Raw genomic sequence first — 18,589 nt, 5'->3', positions numbered from 1 at the left:
ACAAATTTCCTGGGGGATAGAATAAAGTTTCTTGCAGGGTATGGAGTAGGCTTTGGTTGTAAAAACATTGTCATTTTAGATTCTACCAGTGGCTAGCCATTTGTCTCTTTCTGACCATGTCACTACCACATTATGCCAACTTTAAAAGGATTAGGATAGGTGTTGCCTGGGTAGCTCAGTCGGTTAAGTGTACAACTCTTGATTTTGGCTCAGGTTACCATCTCATGGTTTGTGGGATCAAGTCCCCGGTCTGGCTCCGCACTGACAGCACAGAGCCTGCTTGGGATTCATTCATTCTCTCTCTCTCTCTCTCTCTCTCTCTCTCTCTCTCTCTCTCTCTCTCTCTCTCTCTTTCTTTCTCTCTTTCTTTCTCTCTTTCTTTCTTTCTCTCTTTCTTTCTCTCTTTCTCTCTTTCTGTCTCTCCCCTGCTCATGCTGGCACACTCTCTTTTCTCTTTCTCACAAAATAAATAAAATAAACTTTAAAAAAGAAAAAAAAGAAAAAAGCTTTTGCTAACACTACCCTGTCTCTAAGGCCAGGAAACATCAGTCTTCATCTAGGTTGATACTCAGCAGTATTTGGCCCCCTTACCCACCCCCTCCTTTTCAAAACATCCTCTTCCCAGACTTTGAATGTTAATTCTCTTTCTCTTTTCAGCCTACTTCTCCTGCTTCCATTTTCTTTATAGGCTCATTATTTTCTGCCTACCAGTAGGTATTGGAGGACATCAAAGTTCATGCCTAGGCTTGTTCTTCTTCTTACTGTGTTTTCTCCCCTAGATAGTCTTATCCTGCCTCCAGTTTCAGTTTCCAGCCGTAGCCTGATGGTTCCAAATACATTCCAAGTTCTCACTTTCATCTCTCCTCTGAACTCCAGCTGTGTATTTCCAGTTGTTTATTTAACATCACTTGGATGTCTCAGAGGCATCTGCAATACAGCGTGTTCCAAACTAAAACTCAGTTATAAGGCATCATTGAAAAAATTGTTTAACTTTACTGGTTGAAATGGTCGTTAATTGGGAAGAATTTGTACTGTATTAAAAAAGCTCGAAGAGGTTAAAATAAAAATAATTAGCGGTGCCTATATAAAGATACACATTCAAGTGTCTTACTGAATACAAATCAATTCCTCTTTTCCTTATTTCTTGAATGTAATTTTGCACATTTGATTATAAAAATTTATTTGAAAATCAGTGTTTGTAATTAAGCATTTTTCATAAACTCAGTATTTCCAAGGAACTTCATCATAAAAATCTGTGATTTTATTTCCTTTATTGTATGAAAATTTAGTATGAATCTTTAAACTACCTTAAAGTAATTAAAAAACTAAAATTCAGCATTTTCTTCTACTTCCAGCATATTTGGTCCTCTTATATTTCTGTTCAACAAAGTAATTGTTCCTGAATTAATATTTGTATCATTTATATTTGTTTTATAACTTATAAATACTTGATATAGCCTCATAGTCATTTTAGACACATTTGAAAACTGAACTGATTCTCAAATGACTTGTTTTCATGTGGTCTCATTTTTTCTTTACAGAGATATGACCGAAGTTGTACATATTAAAGACAGGAAGGAGGCAATTCATGAGTTAAAATATTCCCCAGATGGAACTTACCTTGCTGTTGGATGCAATGACAGCTCAGTTGATATCTATGGCGTTGCGCAACGTTATAAAAAGTTTGGGGAATGTGTTGGGTCGCTTAGTTTCATCACTCATCTTGACTGGTCCTCAGATAGTAGATATTTACAGACAAATGATGGAAATGGTAAAAGACTTTTTTATAGGATGCCAGGTAAAAGTTTCTAAGTTTCTAATAAATTAATATTATTTATGGATTTTTAGTACCTGTAAAATATTTTAGAATTTGACAAGAAATAGAGTATAAAATACATTTGATTGCAGGAAATTAAAGAAGATCTGAGCTCATGTTTCAGGCATTATGATCTTTTCCATGAGGCTGCCCTATTGAAATCTTTTTGGTTCTTCATTAAAACTTCTTTGCTTGGAGGATCTAAAACCTACTTGATGTTGAATTCCGTGCTATGTGAGGAGTATTTGGTAAAGTCCTACTCTGTGTTAGAAAGTCAAAGTGCCATTTTTATGGGTGGAACTAATTAAATATAATTGCTAACAATGCCTGACCATAAATTGTTTGGGTTTTTTTTTGTGGTTACCTCAAATAAATTTTGTAAATATCCATTCTATAGCTAAAACCCTAAATTTGAGAGAGTTTCCACCAAAGATTTGTAAAAGAATTAGAGCAACCATCAAAATGTTATCTCTCAGTACCTCAGTTAGTTGGATGCTTAATGAATTAGTCACTATTTTCCAACAACTTATTTAATAAAACTAGCTGCATAATTAAATTAATGTCTCTCCCTAAAATTTTTTTTATTACCAAAGTGTGTGTAATTAGGACCAAATCCTAACACCCTGATCCCTAATATAAATGTATTACTCCCTGGCCATCCTTCCTTCATGGTCCTTCAGTTTTCTTTTTTTCTCTCAACCATGTATATTCTTAGGTTTCTCATTTAAAAGCTGATTTGCCACTTTCTTACAGCTTTTACTTGTTCTTCTGACTTACAGTGTTGTGACTAATCTGGCATGATTTTAGTAGGATTAATGTTTATTCTCCACTTGAGTGAACCTGCTAAGCTACATCAGAATCAAATCTGTGTGTCTCTAATTTGGGTAGTGGCTTTTTAAATAATTTCCTTTCGTTTAGTTTTCTTCTCTCCTTACTGTATTCACCTACCTATTCATGCTACTCTCCTTTAACTGTAGTGCGAAGAAATTTTGGAGTTTACCATGTTATCAGTATAATTTATGCTTGAGAAAAAATAAAATGAAATAACTTCTTAAATTAAGACTATTATTTATTTTTAGGAGGAAAAGAAGTGACAAACAAAGAAGAAATAAAAGGTGTTCACTGGGCTTCATGGACATGTGTTTCAGGCCTTGAAGTAAATGGAATTTGGCCTAAGTATTCAGATATCAATGATATAAATTCAGTAGATGGAAATTATATTGGCCAAGTTTTAGTTACAGCTGATGACTATGGAATTATAAAATTATTCCGATATCCTTGTTTAAGAAAAGGTATTTTTTCTTTCAAAATACTATTAAGTAGCTCGTCTGTTATAAAAGACTTTTAGGAGCACCTGGGTGGCTTAGTCAGTTAAGCATATGACTCTCAGTTCGTCTCAGGTCATGATTCATGGTCCTGTGAGTTCGAGCTTTGTGTCAGGCTCTGCGCTGACAGGAAGCTGCTTGGGATTCTCTCTCCCTCACTCACACTGTCTGTCTGTCTCTCTCAAAACAAATAAATTAATTAGAAAAATTGTTTTAAGTAAAAGACTTATAAGTTCTTGTAGAAAATTAGTCGAGATAAAAGGGTTTATATTTTTTTAAATATGTATACTAATTAATTGGTGAAGGGTTGCATGAAAATGAACAGAATTAGCTACATTTATTTTGCTAATTTAAAAATTGTTTGTTACCGTTATTTTGGACGTGAAATTTTTATTAGAAGATTATTTTTGAACTCACATTAAGAATTTACTAATACTTTACCTCTTTTTAAAGAATCATTTTCTCTCCACTCCCAGAATTATTTGATAGAGTCAGACTATACAATGAGAGACACACTTTTCTTATTTCTAATTATCTTTAATCATTTAACTTGTTAAACATGTATCTTTTAGAAGACATTTTTTATCATGGCTTTTTCTCAAGAATCTCTCAGGTCATAATTTGGAACCTGTTGGTTTCTTGGTTGGTTTTCGCGTACAGGTGTGTTTTTGTTTAAATTCTTAACATATATTGTTTTGGCATTTATATACTTTGTGTAAACAGGGTAAGATAAATAAGAGGTCTTATCATTGTTTATTTTCTACACATTTTATGTATCACCTTTTTTTCTTGGATCTCTACTTAAATGATGATATTAAACATTCTGTTCATAGACTTGGGGATAATTAAGTGAAATACTGTGTATTACTGTGTGGAACAAAGCATGGGACAAATAAATATTTGAGTTAGCTTATAACAAGTCCATAAGTACTAAAATAATTATATGAATAGACAATTAGTATCAGGAAATTAGTTTCCTGGAAACCAAAAATAAAACAGGACACAAAATAATTTTCATCGTAAGTATTTTAAGCCTTTTTTTTAAACCCTTTTAATTTGAGTGTAGTTGATATACATGTTTTGTTTTTTTAAGTGAACTTGTCTCATCGTGGGGCTCAGATTCATGACCCCAAGATCTAGAATCGTGTGATCTATCAACTGAGCCAGATGTTTTTTTAAAAAGTGTTTTTCACTATTCAGGGAAAGCAGAGTTTTTTTTCCGAGATTTAATTTTCAAAGAATTCTCTCATATAGTATGGAGCTTTAGATTAGGTGCAGTGAGTATATTCCTAGGGCATTAATATCTGTAGCAAATGTAGTAATTATTTTTACCTGGTCATTGGTAAAAACTTTTAGATACATGTTAAAATGCAGTTCAGTAAAAAGTGAACAGCTGAATAGTTGTGTTTAAGTAGGTAGTTCAGATATGTCATTTGCAAAGGAATGGGAGAAGATATTTGCAAATAACATATCAGATAAAGTGTTACTATCCAAAATCTATGAAGAACTTATGAAACTCTACACCCCCAAAATAAATAATCCTGTTAAGAAGTAAGCAGAAGACATGAACATTTTTCCAAAGAAGACATCCAGATGGCTAACAGACACATGAAAAGATGGTCAACATCAGTCATCATCAAGGAAATACAAATCAAAGTACAATGAGCTACTACCTCATACCTGTCAGAATGGCTAAAATTAACAACTCAGGCAATAACAGAGGTTGGTGAGAAATGTGGGAATGCAAACTGGTATAGCCACTCTGGAAAACTATATGGAGGTTCTTCAAAGGTTAAAACAGAACTACCCTATGTCCCAGCAATTGCACTACTAGGTATTTATCCAAAGGAATCAAAAATACAGATTCAAAGGGGCATATGCACCCCAATGTTTATAATAGAATTATCAACAATAGCCGAACTATGGAAAGAGCCCAAAAGTACATTGACGGTTGAATGGATACAGAAAATGTGGGAATATATATATATATATATATATATATATATATATATATACACATACATACACACACACACACACACACACACACACACACACACACACAGTGGAATATTACTCAGCCATCAAAAAGAATGAAATCTTGCCATTTGCAATGACGTAGATGGAACTAGAGTTTATTAAGCTAAGTTACATAAGTCAGTCAGAGAAAGACAAATACTATATGATTTCACTTGTATGTGGAATTTAAGAAATAGATGAATATATGGGAAGGATAAAAAATATAGAGAAGGAACCCATAAGAGACTCTTAATTATGGAGAAGAAACAGTTTGATGAAGGGAGGTAGGAATGGGGGGTGGGCCAAATGAGTGATGGCTATTAAGGAGGGCACTTGTGATGAGCACAGGTGTTATATGTAAGTGATGAATCACTAAATTCTACACCTGAAACCAATTTTTTACCATATATGTTAATTAACTAGAATTCGATTAAAAACTTGAAAAAAAAATAGGTAGTTTATGTTGAACTTAAGGGCCCAATTTTCCTAGAATTCTATGCTAGCGTTTCTGTTGTGCCATTACACTAAAATGGTAAATTCCAGATCTTGCCACCTCTGGGGTGTTGTCGATTCCTACTTGCAGGATTTCAACTTCCTAGCTGAAACTGCATCATCCATGAGTAATGCTAAGTGTGTTAATAAAGCCTAGCTAAATCTCTAGTAATTAAAGTATCCTGTTTCTGGATCCCACCACGTAGCCAGGACATCAGAGTCCGTGGCACAAAAGATTTTATTATGGGGGTGCCTGGGTGGCTCAGTCGGTTAGGCGTCCGACTTCGGCTCAGGTCATGATCTCGTGGTCTGTGAGTTTGAGCCCCGCGTCGGACTCTGTGCTGACCGCTCAGAGCCTGGAACCTGTTTCAGATTCTGTGTCTCCCTCTCTCTCTGACCCTCCCCCATTCATGCTCTGTCTCTCTCTGTCTCAAAAATAAATAAACGTTAAAAAAAATTTTTTTTAAAACAGGTTTTATTATGACTCAAGATGAAACTTGCTTAGTTAGAAGGTGTGTGGAATCAGTAAGATTAATCATGATGGTCTTAATCTTAGACATTGATTCTGCACACTGTTTTGTATACTGACCCTATGCAAAAACAAAAATAATTTTCTGAGCTTTCTTAGTCAAGTGAATTGGATTTATTGACAGTTTTTATCTTTTGTAACAGGGAAGGATATTTCTGTTGCACAGTTATTTCATTTTTAAAATGTATAGTATTCTGAATTTTGGGAATATTTTACTGAAGTCTTAGAAAAATTAGTCTTAGTCACTGCTTCAAGAATATAAATTGTTTTCCTTATTTTTCTTTTTGTGATATTTTTATTAGAAATTTATTTTATGGTAAAGGTTTTTATTTCTAGGCACTTGTGAGTTAGCTTGAGACTGGGTAAGTAATTGGGGGAACAGAAGATAGGATATAACTGCTGCATCTTTTTAAAAATATATATATATATTATTTTTAGAGGAAGACAAAGAGCGTGATTTGGGGAGAGGGGCAGAGGGAGAGAGAGAGAATCCCAAACAGGCTCCATGCTCAGTGCTGAGCCCACTTGGGGCTGGATCCCATGACCCTGGGATCATGACTTGAGCTGACATCAAGAATCTGATGCTCAACTGACTGAGCCACCCAGGTGCCACATAACTACTGCATCTTTAATGAATTAGTAGAAATATTTTAAGATTCTGTGTTTATTGAATTTATATACTTACATAAAGTTGGTATTACTAGAAAAATTCTCTTTTAGATTAGTTATGAAGTTTTACATTCTTTTTTTTTTTAATGTTTATTTTTGAGAGAGTGCAGGTAGGGGTGGGGCAGAGAGAGGGGACAGAACATCTGACTCTTGATTTTGGCTCAGGTCATGATTGTTGTGGGATCAAGGGTTGTGGAATCAAGCCCCGTGTTGGGCTCCACACTGAGCATAGAGCCTGCTTAAGATTCTGTCTCCCTCCCCCTCTTCCCTGCTTGTGTTTGTTCTCTCTCAAAAAAAAGGGGGGGAGGGTAGTTGATGGGCATTGAAGAGGGCATCTTTTGGGATGAGCACTGGGTGTTGTATGGAAACCAATTTGACAATAAATTTCATACATTAAAAAAAAGATACATTTCATGTGTTTATTCTTCTGTGGTGGGCATTTGAGTAATTTCCAGTTTTTGCTATTATATGCAAGTTTCTCAAAGATGTATACTTAGGAGTGAAATTGCTGGGTCATAGAGAATTTATAAGAAAATGCCAAATTGTTTTCCAAAGTTGTTATACCATTTTTAAAACCCTGTTGATCCACATCCTTTTCAACACTTGGCATTGCTACACTTTTTAATTTGTGTAAGTCTAATTAGTTTAAATGGTGTCTCATTATGGTCTTAATTTTCATTTATCTAGTGAGATGGATCATTTCCCCATTGTTTTTGGTTTTCTGCATTTCCTTTTCTGTCAAACATGGGCTTAATATCTTTTGCCTATTTTTCTATGGAGTTGTTTTTTTTATTAAGTTATTTTATACTCTAAATACAAATGATTTGTAATTTTTATGGGTTGCAAATGTGTTTTTCCAGTTTTTTACTTACTTTTATAACAATTACAATAATTTACTATTATTGTGCCTTTTGTTGACCAGTTCTTAATTGCAACGTAGTCAAATCTGTCTCTTTTTTTTGATGAATAGTTCTGTTTTGTGTATTAAAATAATATTATACTAGGATCAGATAGTGTCATATTTTATGAAAAAAGCGTTAAGGTCATTAAAACATAGTTAAATAGGAAAATATCTTTTGTCATATTGCTACAATTTATTGAAGGGATTAGCTCATACTGATTTTATACTAAAATATACTTTAAAACAATTAGAAAAGAAATGGGATCACCAAAAAAATTTTTCAGTATATTGCTTTAGCCTCATCAAGAATTGTCTTCCCCTTCTCCTTTAAATCAGGAAGTTCCTATGACCATTCTATCTTGTTCCCATAAATCTTTTCTCTGAAACATTCTAATTGATGACATACTATTTAGGCCTTACCTGTTCTTCTGTCATTTCCTGTCTTAGGCCAGGGTTTTCATAGTGAAGGAACTTTGAGAGCTTATAATCTAACTTCTATTAGAATGGAAACGGAGTCCAAGAGAGGTTACGTGATGTGCTCAAGCTCCTGTGCTATTAAGTAGTCAAGCAGACTCTTTATCAAGCTGTAGTCTTTTTATTTCAATTTCTAATATTCTTTACATCACGTTTTGTCGCCTTTTGTATGGGTTGGAGTCATGTTCATGCCCTCTGATTTCCTTCAATATTCTTCCCTCTTCTATAACCTAGTATTCTAACTCAAGTGTACATAGTAAAGGGAAATGTGATCTTTGTTTTTATTTCTTTTTCTTCAAATAGTTAATGAATATTTCTTGTGTTCCAGGCACTAGGGGGATGTAGAGTAAACAAGATGCTATCCCTGTCCTCAGCTAATAGTTTATTAGAGGAATTAGCAAGTAAATAGATTATTACATTTCAGTGTTGTAAGTATAATTACACAGGGTAATCACAGGGAATTCTGGAAACATGTAGGATGATACTGTTGGTTTTAGTGAGTCAGAGTCACTTTGTGAAAGGTGGGACATTGAGGTTCACTTTTAAGATACCTGTTTCTCATAGTTAAATAAGCAGTGCTGATTATTAAATAATTATTAATATTGCCCATTTAATTATAAATAACTAGCTTCCCTTAGACTTATTCTATAACTTGTTTGTTAAGCTGCCATGGTTCTTTCTTCCAGAGAGATTGATCTTTGAGTAGTTGTAGAATACAATTTGGAAGGGACTCAGAGGGTTATCTATAACTTAGAGAGTTATTTACAACTCTCTTGGGGCTATTGCCCATTGCAGTTAATTAGAATACATGCTCATATAACTTCCCTCATATGCCTAAATATGACAATATTAGTACATCTTAGAAACTCAGAATTTTGGGGGCGCCTGGGTGGCTCAGCCGGTTAAGCGGCTGACTTCGGCTCAGGTCATGATCTCGCGGTCCGTGAGTTCGAGCCCTGCATCGGGCTCTGTGCTGACAGCTCAGAGCCTGGAGCCTGTTTCAGATTCTGTGTCTCCCTCTCTCTGACCCTCCCCCGTTCATGCTTTGTCTCTCTCTGTCTCAAAAATAAATAAATGTTTAAAAAAATTTTTAATTAAAAACTCAGAATTTTGTTTGCTGGAAATCTCTGGCTTTACTTTCTCTTTTAATATATATATTTTTTCTTTTTGAGAGAGAGTGAGCAGAGAAGAGGCAAGGAGAGAGGGGGAGAAAGAAAGATAGAATCCCAAGCAGGCTCCGTGCTGTCAATACAGAGCCTGACACAGGGCTTGATCTCATGAACCATGAGATCATGACGTGAACTGAGATCAAGAGTCAAACACTTAATGACTGAGCCGCCCAGACACCCTTCTGGCTTTACTTTTTTAAGACTCTGGTGGCTAAGAGTACTTAAAGGACCCCATCAAAGAAAGTAATAGCCAAAGTCCTCTCGATGATTAAATTATGCATTCTCATATGAGAGAGATGGGACTAAATCTTACCATATTGGACTTTCCTGGGTGAACTGTGGCAGGTTACCTATCTAGAAAGTTACTGACTTGTATTTAGCTACATAAAAAAAATTGGTTCCTAAAATTTAACAGCATTGCTATTAAGCAGCAGTAAATTGTAATTTTAGATGAGTCTTGGTCAAATCTTTTATGCTTTCATTAAGATGCTATCCCTAAATTCATAGCCAAGGTGAAAGTTCATCTCCAGATTTTAATTGATGGAGCTTTGCCATCCTGACATACAGGCCTTCTATAACTTAAAAATTTTAAAACATTGGGGTACCTGGTAGCTCAGTTGGTTAAGCTTCCGACTCTTGATTTCGGGTCAGGTCATGAACTCATGGTTGTGGGATCTAGCCCTGCATCAAGCTTTCCACTGAGCTTGGAGCCTGGTTGGGATATTCATTCATTCATTCATTCATTCATTCATTCTCTCTCTCTCTCTCTCTCTCTCTCTCTCTCTGTCTCTGTCTCTGTCTCACAAACGCACACTTGTGCATACTCTCTCAAAAAAAATTTTTTTTAAAACATTGTCAAAATGAAGCCAAACATTATTGTATCCAATGTACTCTAATAGGGATGTGTATATTTTGCCAATATTAGGTTTAAGCAGGATGTAGAGAATGTTTTTTGAACTTAGAAACACAAAAGTGGTTCTTATAATCACACACGTTATTTTTTAAAAATTGCCTACAAGGGCTTCTGCACAGCTTAGTAAGTGTCTGTCTGGCGATCTTGGCTCAGGTCATGATCTCTCAGTTCATGAGTTCGAGACCTGTGTCAGGCTCTGCGCTGGCAGGATGGAACCTGGTTGGGATTCTGCCTCTCCTTCTCTCTCTCCTTCCACTACTCATGCATGTGCTCTCTCAAAATAAATAAACTTAAAAATAATAAAAATAAAAATTAACCACAAAGTTAGACAGTTCCTTTACAGTTAGAGAAATCTGGTGTATAATACCTTAACCAAATGATACAGCCTATCCCTAATGATAGAACTTTGCCCCTTGAAATGATGTATCCAAAAGGATACATCACTTATGCCCAAAAAAACCCACATCATCTGAATCTAATCATGAAGAAACATTAGACAAGCTTAGGTTGAAGAACATTATAGAAAACATATAGGTTTAAGGAATTACTATAAAGGATAGTTTTTGGGACAACTGGGCATATTTTATTTTTATTAATATGGGGTATTGTATTGATTTTTGAATGTTGAACCAACATTGCATTCCTGGCATACATCCCATTTGGTCATGCTGTATATTCCTTTCTGTATGTTGTTGTATTTTGTTGATGGCTTAAGTTTTAGAAGGATCCTCTGATTGCTAGGGCTAGGAGGGATGGGGGTGGAGTAGGCTAGTTGAATTTCACTTAAAAACCAAAGGGTTCAGGTCATAACATTCAAATTTTGTGATGTGGAATCAGTTGATGCCTTTGTGGCTGCAGGCTTTTCTTTGAGCAATAAGAAAATGCCTCACAACCCTTGGGGTTCCTACCAAATTCCATTGTGAATCAGTAGAGCAAAGACTTACATCCCTTCATGTAGACTCATTGATTTAATTCAATAAACTTTTGAATTAATATTTTTACTCTTTGATCCTAGTTAAGATATTGGAAGGAGGATGTATTGGTTCAGGTATAGAAATTGTGGTTTGAAGTGGTATTTTTATGTGTGTGTTGGCGTTCGTTTATCAATTTAAAGGCATATTTTTTTGTTTTAGGAGCCAAGTTTAAAAAATATATTGGCCATTCGGCTCATGTAACTAATATCAGGTGGTCACATGACTATCAGTGGGTTATTTCTATTGGTGGAGCAGATCACTCTGTCTTCCAGTGGAAATTTATTCCTGAAAGAAAACTAAAAGATGCTCTTCACATAGCACCCCAAGGTGAGTAGTATACACTGCCTGAACAGTAACCCTAAAGTAGTGATTTTACTGTTGAAATGTCATTAGTCTTAGTAAGTTAACAGTATAGTTTTTTGTTAGTGGAAATGTTAAAATCCTAGCTGTATGTGTTTCGAGTCAGATATCAGCATGGAATACAAAGTACTTTTGAGTGTGTTTTAATCCATGGACGGATGAGTGAAATAAGTTACATTATCGAAACAAACATTCAGTGCATTCTTGGGGAGATAGGTATCTAGGTTTCATATATAGTTATATATGAACATGATTATCTAGTGTTAATTCATTTGTTGCATATAGTATTTTCTAGATATTTTTCATGTTAATTATAGGTCATATTCACTTACATTTGCCCAGCGTTCAAGTTCGATGCAGCAGTTGTTGTGGCACCAGTAAAGGCATTTAAAAATTTTTTTTTCAACGTTTATTTATTTTTTTGGGAACAGAGAGAGACAGAGCATGAACGGGGGAGGGGCAGAGAGAGAGGGAGACACAGAATCGGGAACAGGCTCCAGGCTCTGAGCCATCAGCCCAGAGCCTGACGCGGGGCTCGAACTCACGGATCACGAGATCATGACCTGGCTGAAGTCGGACGCTTAACCGACTGCGCCACCCAGGCGCCCCAGTAAAGGCATTTAAAGTAGCTGTTGAGTTTATGGTGAGGTAGAGGGGAAGGTGATCTGTGATACCATTTACTGACATCTGTGTTTCTTGAATAGATCATGTCATGTGATTGTTTTATGGCTTGGCACAGGCAGCTCTAATCATTAATTTTACAGTGCTGTTTTGAAAATGAATGTTCTTTAAACAAGTAGTGTTTCATTTTTAAAAATTACAGAAAGTCTGGCTGACTCTAATAGTGATGAATCAGATTCAGATCTGTCTGATGTTCCAGAACTGGATTCTGAAATTGAACAAGAGACACAGCTTACCTACCGTCGGCAGGTAATTTTTATTATCATGTGATTTTTTTTCTGAAAAACTCTAGTTTCTTTTTTATCTTGCTCCCTGTTGTTTATTGATTTATTGTTATCTTTTGTGGTTTTTAATTTTCCAAGAAATGTTTTTCTATTGCAGTTTTTCTCCTTTAAGAGTTAAAGTATACTTGTGTAAAATGTTCCTTTATAATGAGTGCTTGATATATTAAGTATGCCTGTAATTCTGTTTGCCTATAGCTTTTTGTCGCAGTAAAGTTGCATTTATCTTCTTTAAAATATTTTCTTATGAAGCATTAGAATTTTGGGGTGCCTGGGTGGCTCGGTCTGTTAAATGTCCGACTCTTGATTTCGGCTCAGTTCATGATCTCACTGTTTGTGGGATCGAGCTCCTTATTGGACTCTGTGCTGGCAGCACAGAGCCTGCTTGGGATTCTCTGTCTCCCTCTCTTTCTGCTCCTCCCTGACCTGTGTGCTCATGCACATGTGTACACACACATTCTCTCAAAATAAGTAAACATTAAGAAAAATAAGACATGGTTAAAAAAATAATTTCATCCCAGCTAGTATCATCCTCACTGGGAAAGAACTGAGAACTTTCCCCCTGAGATCAGGAACATGACAGAGATGTTCACTCTCACCACTGTTGTTCAGTATAGTACTGGAAGTCGTAGCCTCAGCAATCAGATGACAAAACGAAATAAAAGGCGTCCAAATTGGCAAAGAAGTCCAAGTTTCACTTTTTGCAGCTGACAACATATACTACATAGAAAGCCCAAAAGACTCCACCAAAAAATAGTGTATAGAAGTTGGTTGCATTTCTATATACCAATAATGAGGCAATAGAGATATCAAGGAAAAGATACCATTTACAATTGCACCAAAACCCATAAAATACCTAGGAATAAACGTAACCAAAGAGGTAAAAAATCTGTACACACTGAAATCTATAGAAAGCTTATGACAGAAATTGAAGAGGACACAAAGAAATGGAAAACATTCCATGCTTATGGATTGGAAGAACAAATGTTGTTAAAATGTCAATACTACCTAAACCAATCTACATATTCAGTGCAGTCCCTATCAAAATAGCACCAGCATTCTTTACAGAGCTAGAACAAACAATCCTGAAATTTGTATGGAACCACAGAAAACCCCGAATAGCCAAAGCAATCTTGAAAAAGAAAACCAAAGCTGGAGCTATCACAATCCTGGACTTTAACCTATATTTCAAAGCTGTAATCATCAAGGCAGTATAGTATTATCACAAAAAGAGACAAATAAATGGAATAGAGAACCCAGAAATGGACCCACAAATATATGGCCAAATAATCTTTGACAAAGCGGGAAAGAACATCCAGTGGAAAAAAGATAATCTCTTTAACAAAGGGTGCTGGGAGAACTGGACAGCAACATGCAGAAGAATGAACCTGGACCTCTTTCTTGCATCATACATAAAAATAAATTGAAAATGGTTGAAAGACCTAAATGTAGACAGGAAAGACATCAAAATCCTAGAGGAGAAAAAAGGCAGCAATCTCTTTGACCTCAGCCACAGTAACTTCTTACTTGACATGTCTCTGGAGGTAAGGGAAATGAAAGCAAAAATGAACTTTTGGGACCTCATCAAGATAAGAAAGCTTCTACACAGTGAAGGAAACAGTCAACAAAGCTGAAAGGCAGGGGCACCTGGATGGCTCAGTCAGGTAAGCATCTGACTTTGGCTCAGGTCATGATCTCATGGTTGGTGGGTTTGAGCCCCATGTCGGGCTCTGTACTGACAGCTTGGAGCCTGAGCCTGCTTCAGATTCTGTGTCTCCCTCTCTTTCTGCCCCTCCTTGGCTCATGCTCTCACTCTCTCAAAAAATAAATAAACATTAAAAAAAAAAAAGTTGAAAGGCAACAAGTGGAATGGGAGAAGATATTTGTAAATGACATGTTGGAAAAAGGGTTAGTATCCAAATACTTATCAAACTCAACACCCAAAAAACCCAAATAATCCAGTGAAGAAACAGGCAAAAGACATGAACAGACACTTTTCCAAAGAAGACATCCAGATGGCAAACAGACACATGAAAAGATGCTCAACATTGCTCATCATGTTGAAATACAAATCAAAACCGCAAGGAGATACCACCTCACACCAGTCAGAATAGCTAAAATTAACAACTCAGGAAACAGATGTTGGCGAGAATGTGGAGAAAGGGGAACCCTATTGCACTGTTGGCGGGAATGTAAACTGATGCAGCCACTCTGGAAAACAGTGGGAGGTTCCTCAAATAATTAAAAATAGAACTACCCTATGACCCAGCAATTGCACTACTAGGAATTTATCTAAAGGATACAAAAATGCTGATTCAAAGGAGCACGTGCACTCCAATGTTTATAGAAGCACTATCAACAATAGCCAAATTGTGGAAAGAGTCCAAATGTCCATCAACTAATGAATGAATGAAGAATTCAAGAATTATATGCATATATATGTATGTATATATATATATGTATATATATATACACACACATACATACATACATACATACATACATACATACATACATGCAATGGAATACTACTCAGCAAAGAAAAAGGAGGAAATCTTGCCATTTGCAACAACGTGGATGGAACTGGAGGATATTATGCTAAGCGAAATAAGTCAGAGAAAGATACATGATTTCACTCATGTGGAATTTGAGAAACTTAACAGATGCACGTTGGGGAAGGGAAGGAAAAATAAGATAAAAACAGGGAGACAAACCATAAGAGACTCTTAAATACAGAGAACAAACTGAGGATTGATAGGGGGGTTAGTGAGGGGTTGGGTTAAATGAGTGATGGGCATTAAGGAGGGGACTTTTCAGGATGAGCACTGGGTGTCATATGTAAGAGATGAAACAATGAGTTCTGCTCCTGAAACCAAGACTACACTGTATGTTAACTAACTTGAGGATAAAAATAATAATAATAATTTCATGGAACACTAAATATGTATTTGTCAGTGCGATACACAGAAAATGTAAATTTGTTGTTTCCAAGGAAGAAAATTTCATAAAATGCCTTCTTATTTAAGTGTTAAAACTTTACTAAGCGTTAGTAACAACAATGTCTGAAAGTTACATTAGGAACCTGTGAACACCTTTATTAATTTGTATTCTAAGATTATTTTTACTTCTGTACATTATTTAAAGGTTTACAAAGAAGATCTACCTCAGCTTAAAGAACAGTACAAGGAGAGACAAAAAGGCGGTACTTCTAAAAGAAGAGAGCGGGCTCCAGGAAATAGCCTCCGACTGCACTTTGTTCATGGGTATGAAACAACTATTATTCATTTGTGTGTTTACATATTGGCTCACATTTAGTAGCTTTGTGACTTTGAGCACACTTTGGTGACTTAGAATATTGTCTGGTGCATGATGAGCACTATATAAGTGCTTAAGTGTTGAAAATAAATTTGTCTTATTAAAGTTTAGTATTACATTTATAGAAATGGAGTTCTTTAAACAAATGAAAATAAGTAAAATGTAAGAGATTATCATTTCCCCTAAATATTTCTGATTTGGAATTATATTGTGCCCCCCTTTTTTTTGGCCTGCATTTGGCCCTTGTATTTTAATTTCAATAAGATACAGTTTCTGAATTTTCTTAGAACATCTGGCGATACAAGTGTCGTATTTCATCCTGAAACAACAGACTCTCCATTCAGTCCTTCCCTTCTCTGCTACCCAGTAATCATTTTCTTACCTGACTGATAATGCTGTCAGGAATTTGAAAAAGGATTCATTTAGTAAGAATATTGTATCTCTGGTGTTAAAATAGGCAGTATTTCTTTGTAGTTATATATTGAGTTTCTTTGAAGCACAAAAGAAGGGTTGCTATAAATGGAATTATATTGACTATTTAAAAAAGATTCAGCTATTTTTTCTGGATGTGTATAATATTTTAGAATTGTTTGAACATTTTTGGGGTATACTCATGATTCAACAATGTGTACAGAAGGGTACATTTTGAAAATCCTTTTCCCAGGGAGCTCCGCTCTACTTGCTAGGTGGGATACTGAGTCATGAATCTTTTAATAAAACCAATTAGATATTCAAAAAAACAAAAACAAGAAAGAAAATCTTCCCAGCTCTGCCCTTCCAGCCATCATTTTTCACCTTCCAAGGGCATTTTCTTCCCTTTCACTCGTAAAAAAGTAACAACTTTTGTTTAATGGTACACAAATTTAGTATCATGCAAATAGTAGTATACTATATATACTTTTCTGAGCCTTTCTTTTTCATTCAGTATTATATCTTAGATTTAGCTTTTTGTAATCAGAACAGTTCATAAACGTTTATGGAATTTGAGATGCTTGTATTTTGGTTTAGTTGTGTACTATCTTGTAAAACTGGAAATTGACCTAAAAGGTACCTATTTCTTCTCTGTATAGTCCATATTGACCAGATATAAGTCTAATGTTAATTTTATGTGATATGTTTTCTATATTCAGTTACAGAGGTTATGACTGTCGAAGTAACCTTTTTTATACTCAAATTGGTGAGATTGTGTACCATGTCGCAGCAGTGGGTGTCATTTATAATCGGCAACAGAACACACAGCGCTTTTACCTGGGTCATGATGATGATATTCTTTGCCTGGCTCTTCATCCTTTGAAAGACTATGTGGCAACAGGCCAGGTAAGGCCTTTGAAAGACTATATGGCAATAGGCCAGATATGTTAGACCTTTGGGTTTACAGTTAGGTTAGTCCACTTTTTAAAAAAAATCTCTCTTGTATTCTAGGAAATGAAGAATAAAGAATTCTTTACAAATAAAATTTACCCCCAATTTTTTCCTACTGTTTTCCTTAGAGTTTTATTGTTTTGATTTTTTCTTTTTTTATTTGGAACTAAAAGTTTTGGCTTGTCATCCTCCTGTCCGGATATATATTTTTTAATTAGTAGAGTAAACATAGCAACATAAAGACTAGAAATCTTCTTTAAATTGAGTTAGCTAAAATAATGAAATTAACAAATGTTCTGTGACAAACAGGATGACTACATTTTTGTTTTACAACCATGATAGTAACCATTCAGGTTTACCAAAGTACAAAGCAGAAATGTTGAAATAGAAGACTGAGAAAAGTTTTGACTGATATTTCTCTATGTGGGTATTCTTAGAGAAGGAGGAAAAGGGTGATGTTTATACATTCTTTCTATATGTAAGCACCTTACTAGTTTCTTAGTATATACGGTTGACCCTTGAAAAACACAAGTTTGAACTGCATGGCTCCACTTACGTGTAGATTTTTCACAGTACTGCAAATGTGTTTTCCTTATGATTTTCTTAACATTTTTTCTCCAGCTTGCTTTGTCCTAAGAATATAGTACGTAACACATGTAACTTATAAAACTACCTGTTAACTGACTATATTGTCAATAAGGCTTCTTTCTGGTCAACAGTTAAGTTTTTTGAGAGTCAAAAGTTATACGTGGATTTTGGACTGTGCAGGGATTGACACCTGAACCCCCACGTTGTTCAGAGATCAACCCTATTTCACTCTTGCCACCTCTTTTACAGGGAAACCATTTCCATTTACAAATGAGGAAGTTTAGGTTTGAAGAAATTAAATAATTTTCTGAAAGATCTTAGAGCTAATAAATGGTAAAGCTTAAAGCTCCCTTAGTCTGTCTGGCTTTTTAAACTGTGTATAAATATACCTTCTAGGATACATTGAGGTGTGGGGGTCAGCAACTTGCATCACTCTGTAGAGCTTTCCTGAAAGCAGAGAACACTCTTCCTTTCTTCTTTCCCCCGTCTTCCTTCCCTTCGTTTGTGCCTCCCTCTTGCTCAGTCTTTCCTTCCTTTTTCCTCCCTCCTTTCTTCCATTTCTTCAAAAACATTCATAGAGCACATGCTGTGTACCAGGAAATGTGCTGTGCTGGGAATATAAGGATAAATAAGGCATGGTCTTGCCATGGTAAACATTCATATTCTGAGGGGGAAGGCATACATGCAAGAAAAGTCGTGATACAAGGTTATAAATGTAAAT

The 18,589-nt window shown here is 35.5% G+C and overlaps 1 protein-coding gene across 15 annotated transcripts in view; it reads left to right on the top strand.

The window, feature by feature from the left end:
• The window catches only part of EML5 (EMAP like 5), a 185,204-nt gene that overhangs the window by 66,518 nt on the left and 100,097 nt on the right, over positions 1-18,589 (top strand). For all 15 annotated transcript variants that reach the window (XM_023255930.2, XM_023255928.2, XM_023255927.2 and 12 more), the window contains 6 exons: positions 1,542-1,798; positions 2,896-3,108; positions 11,441-11,608; positions 12,465-12,571; positions 15,748-15,866; positions 17,049-17,235. In XM_023255930.2, coding sequence (XP_023111698.1) covers positions 1,542-1,798; positions 2,896-3,108; positions 11,441-11,608; positions 12,465-12,571; positions 15,748-15,866; positions 17,049-17,235 — 1,051 coding nt within the window. The remainder of the gene's footprint in view (positions 1-1,541; positions 1,799-2,895; positions 3,109-11,440; positions 11,609-12,464; positions 12,572-15,747; positions 15,867-17,048; positions 17,236-18,589) is intronic.

This window comes from Felis catus, chromosome B3 (assembly GCF_018350175.1).
Source record: "Felis catus isolate Fca126 chromosome B3, F.catus_Fca126_mat1.0, whole genome shotgun sequence".
NCBI classification, from domain to species: domain Eukaryota; kingdom Metazoa; phylum Chordata; class Mammalia; order Carnivora; family Felidae; genus Felis; species Felis catus.
The sequence above is the reverse complement of the archived record's forward strand: the minus strand, read 5'-3'. Positions and strand labels throughout refer to the sequence as shown.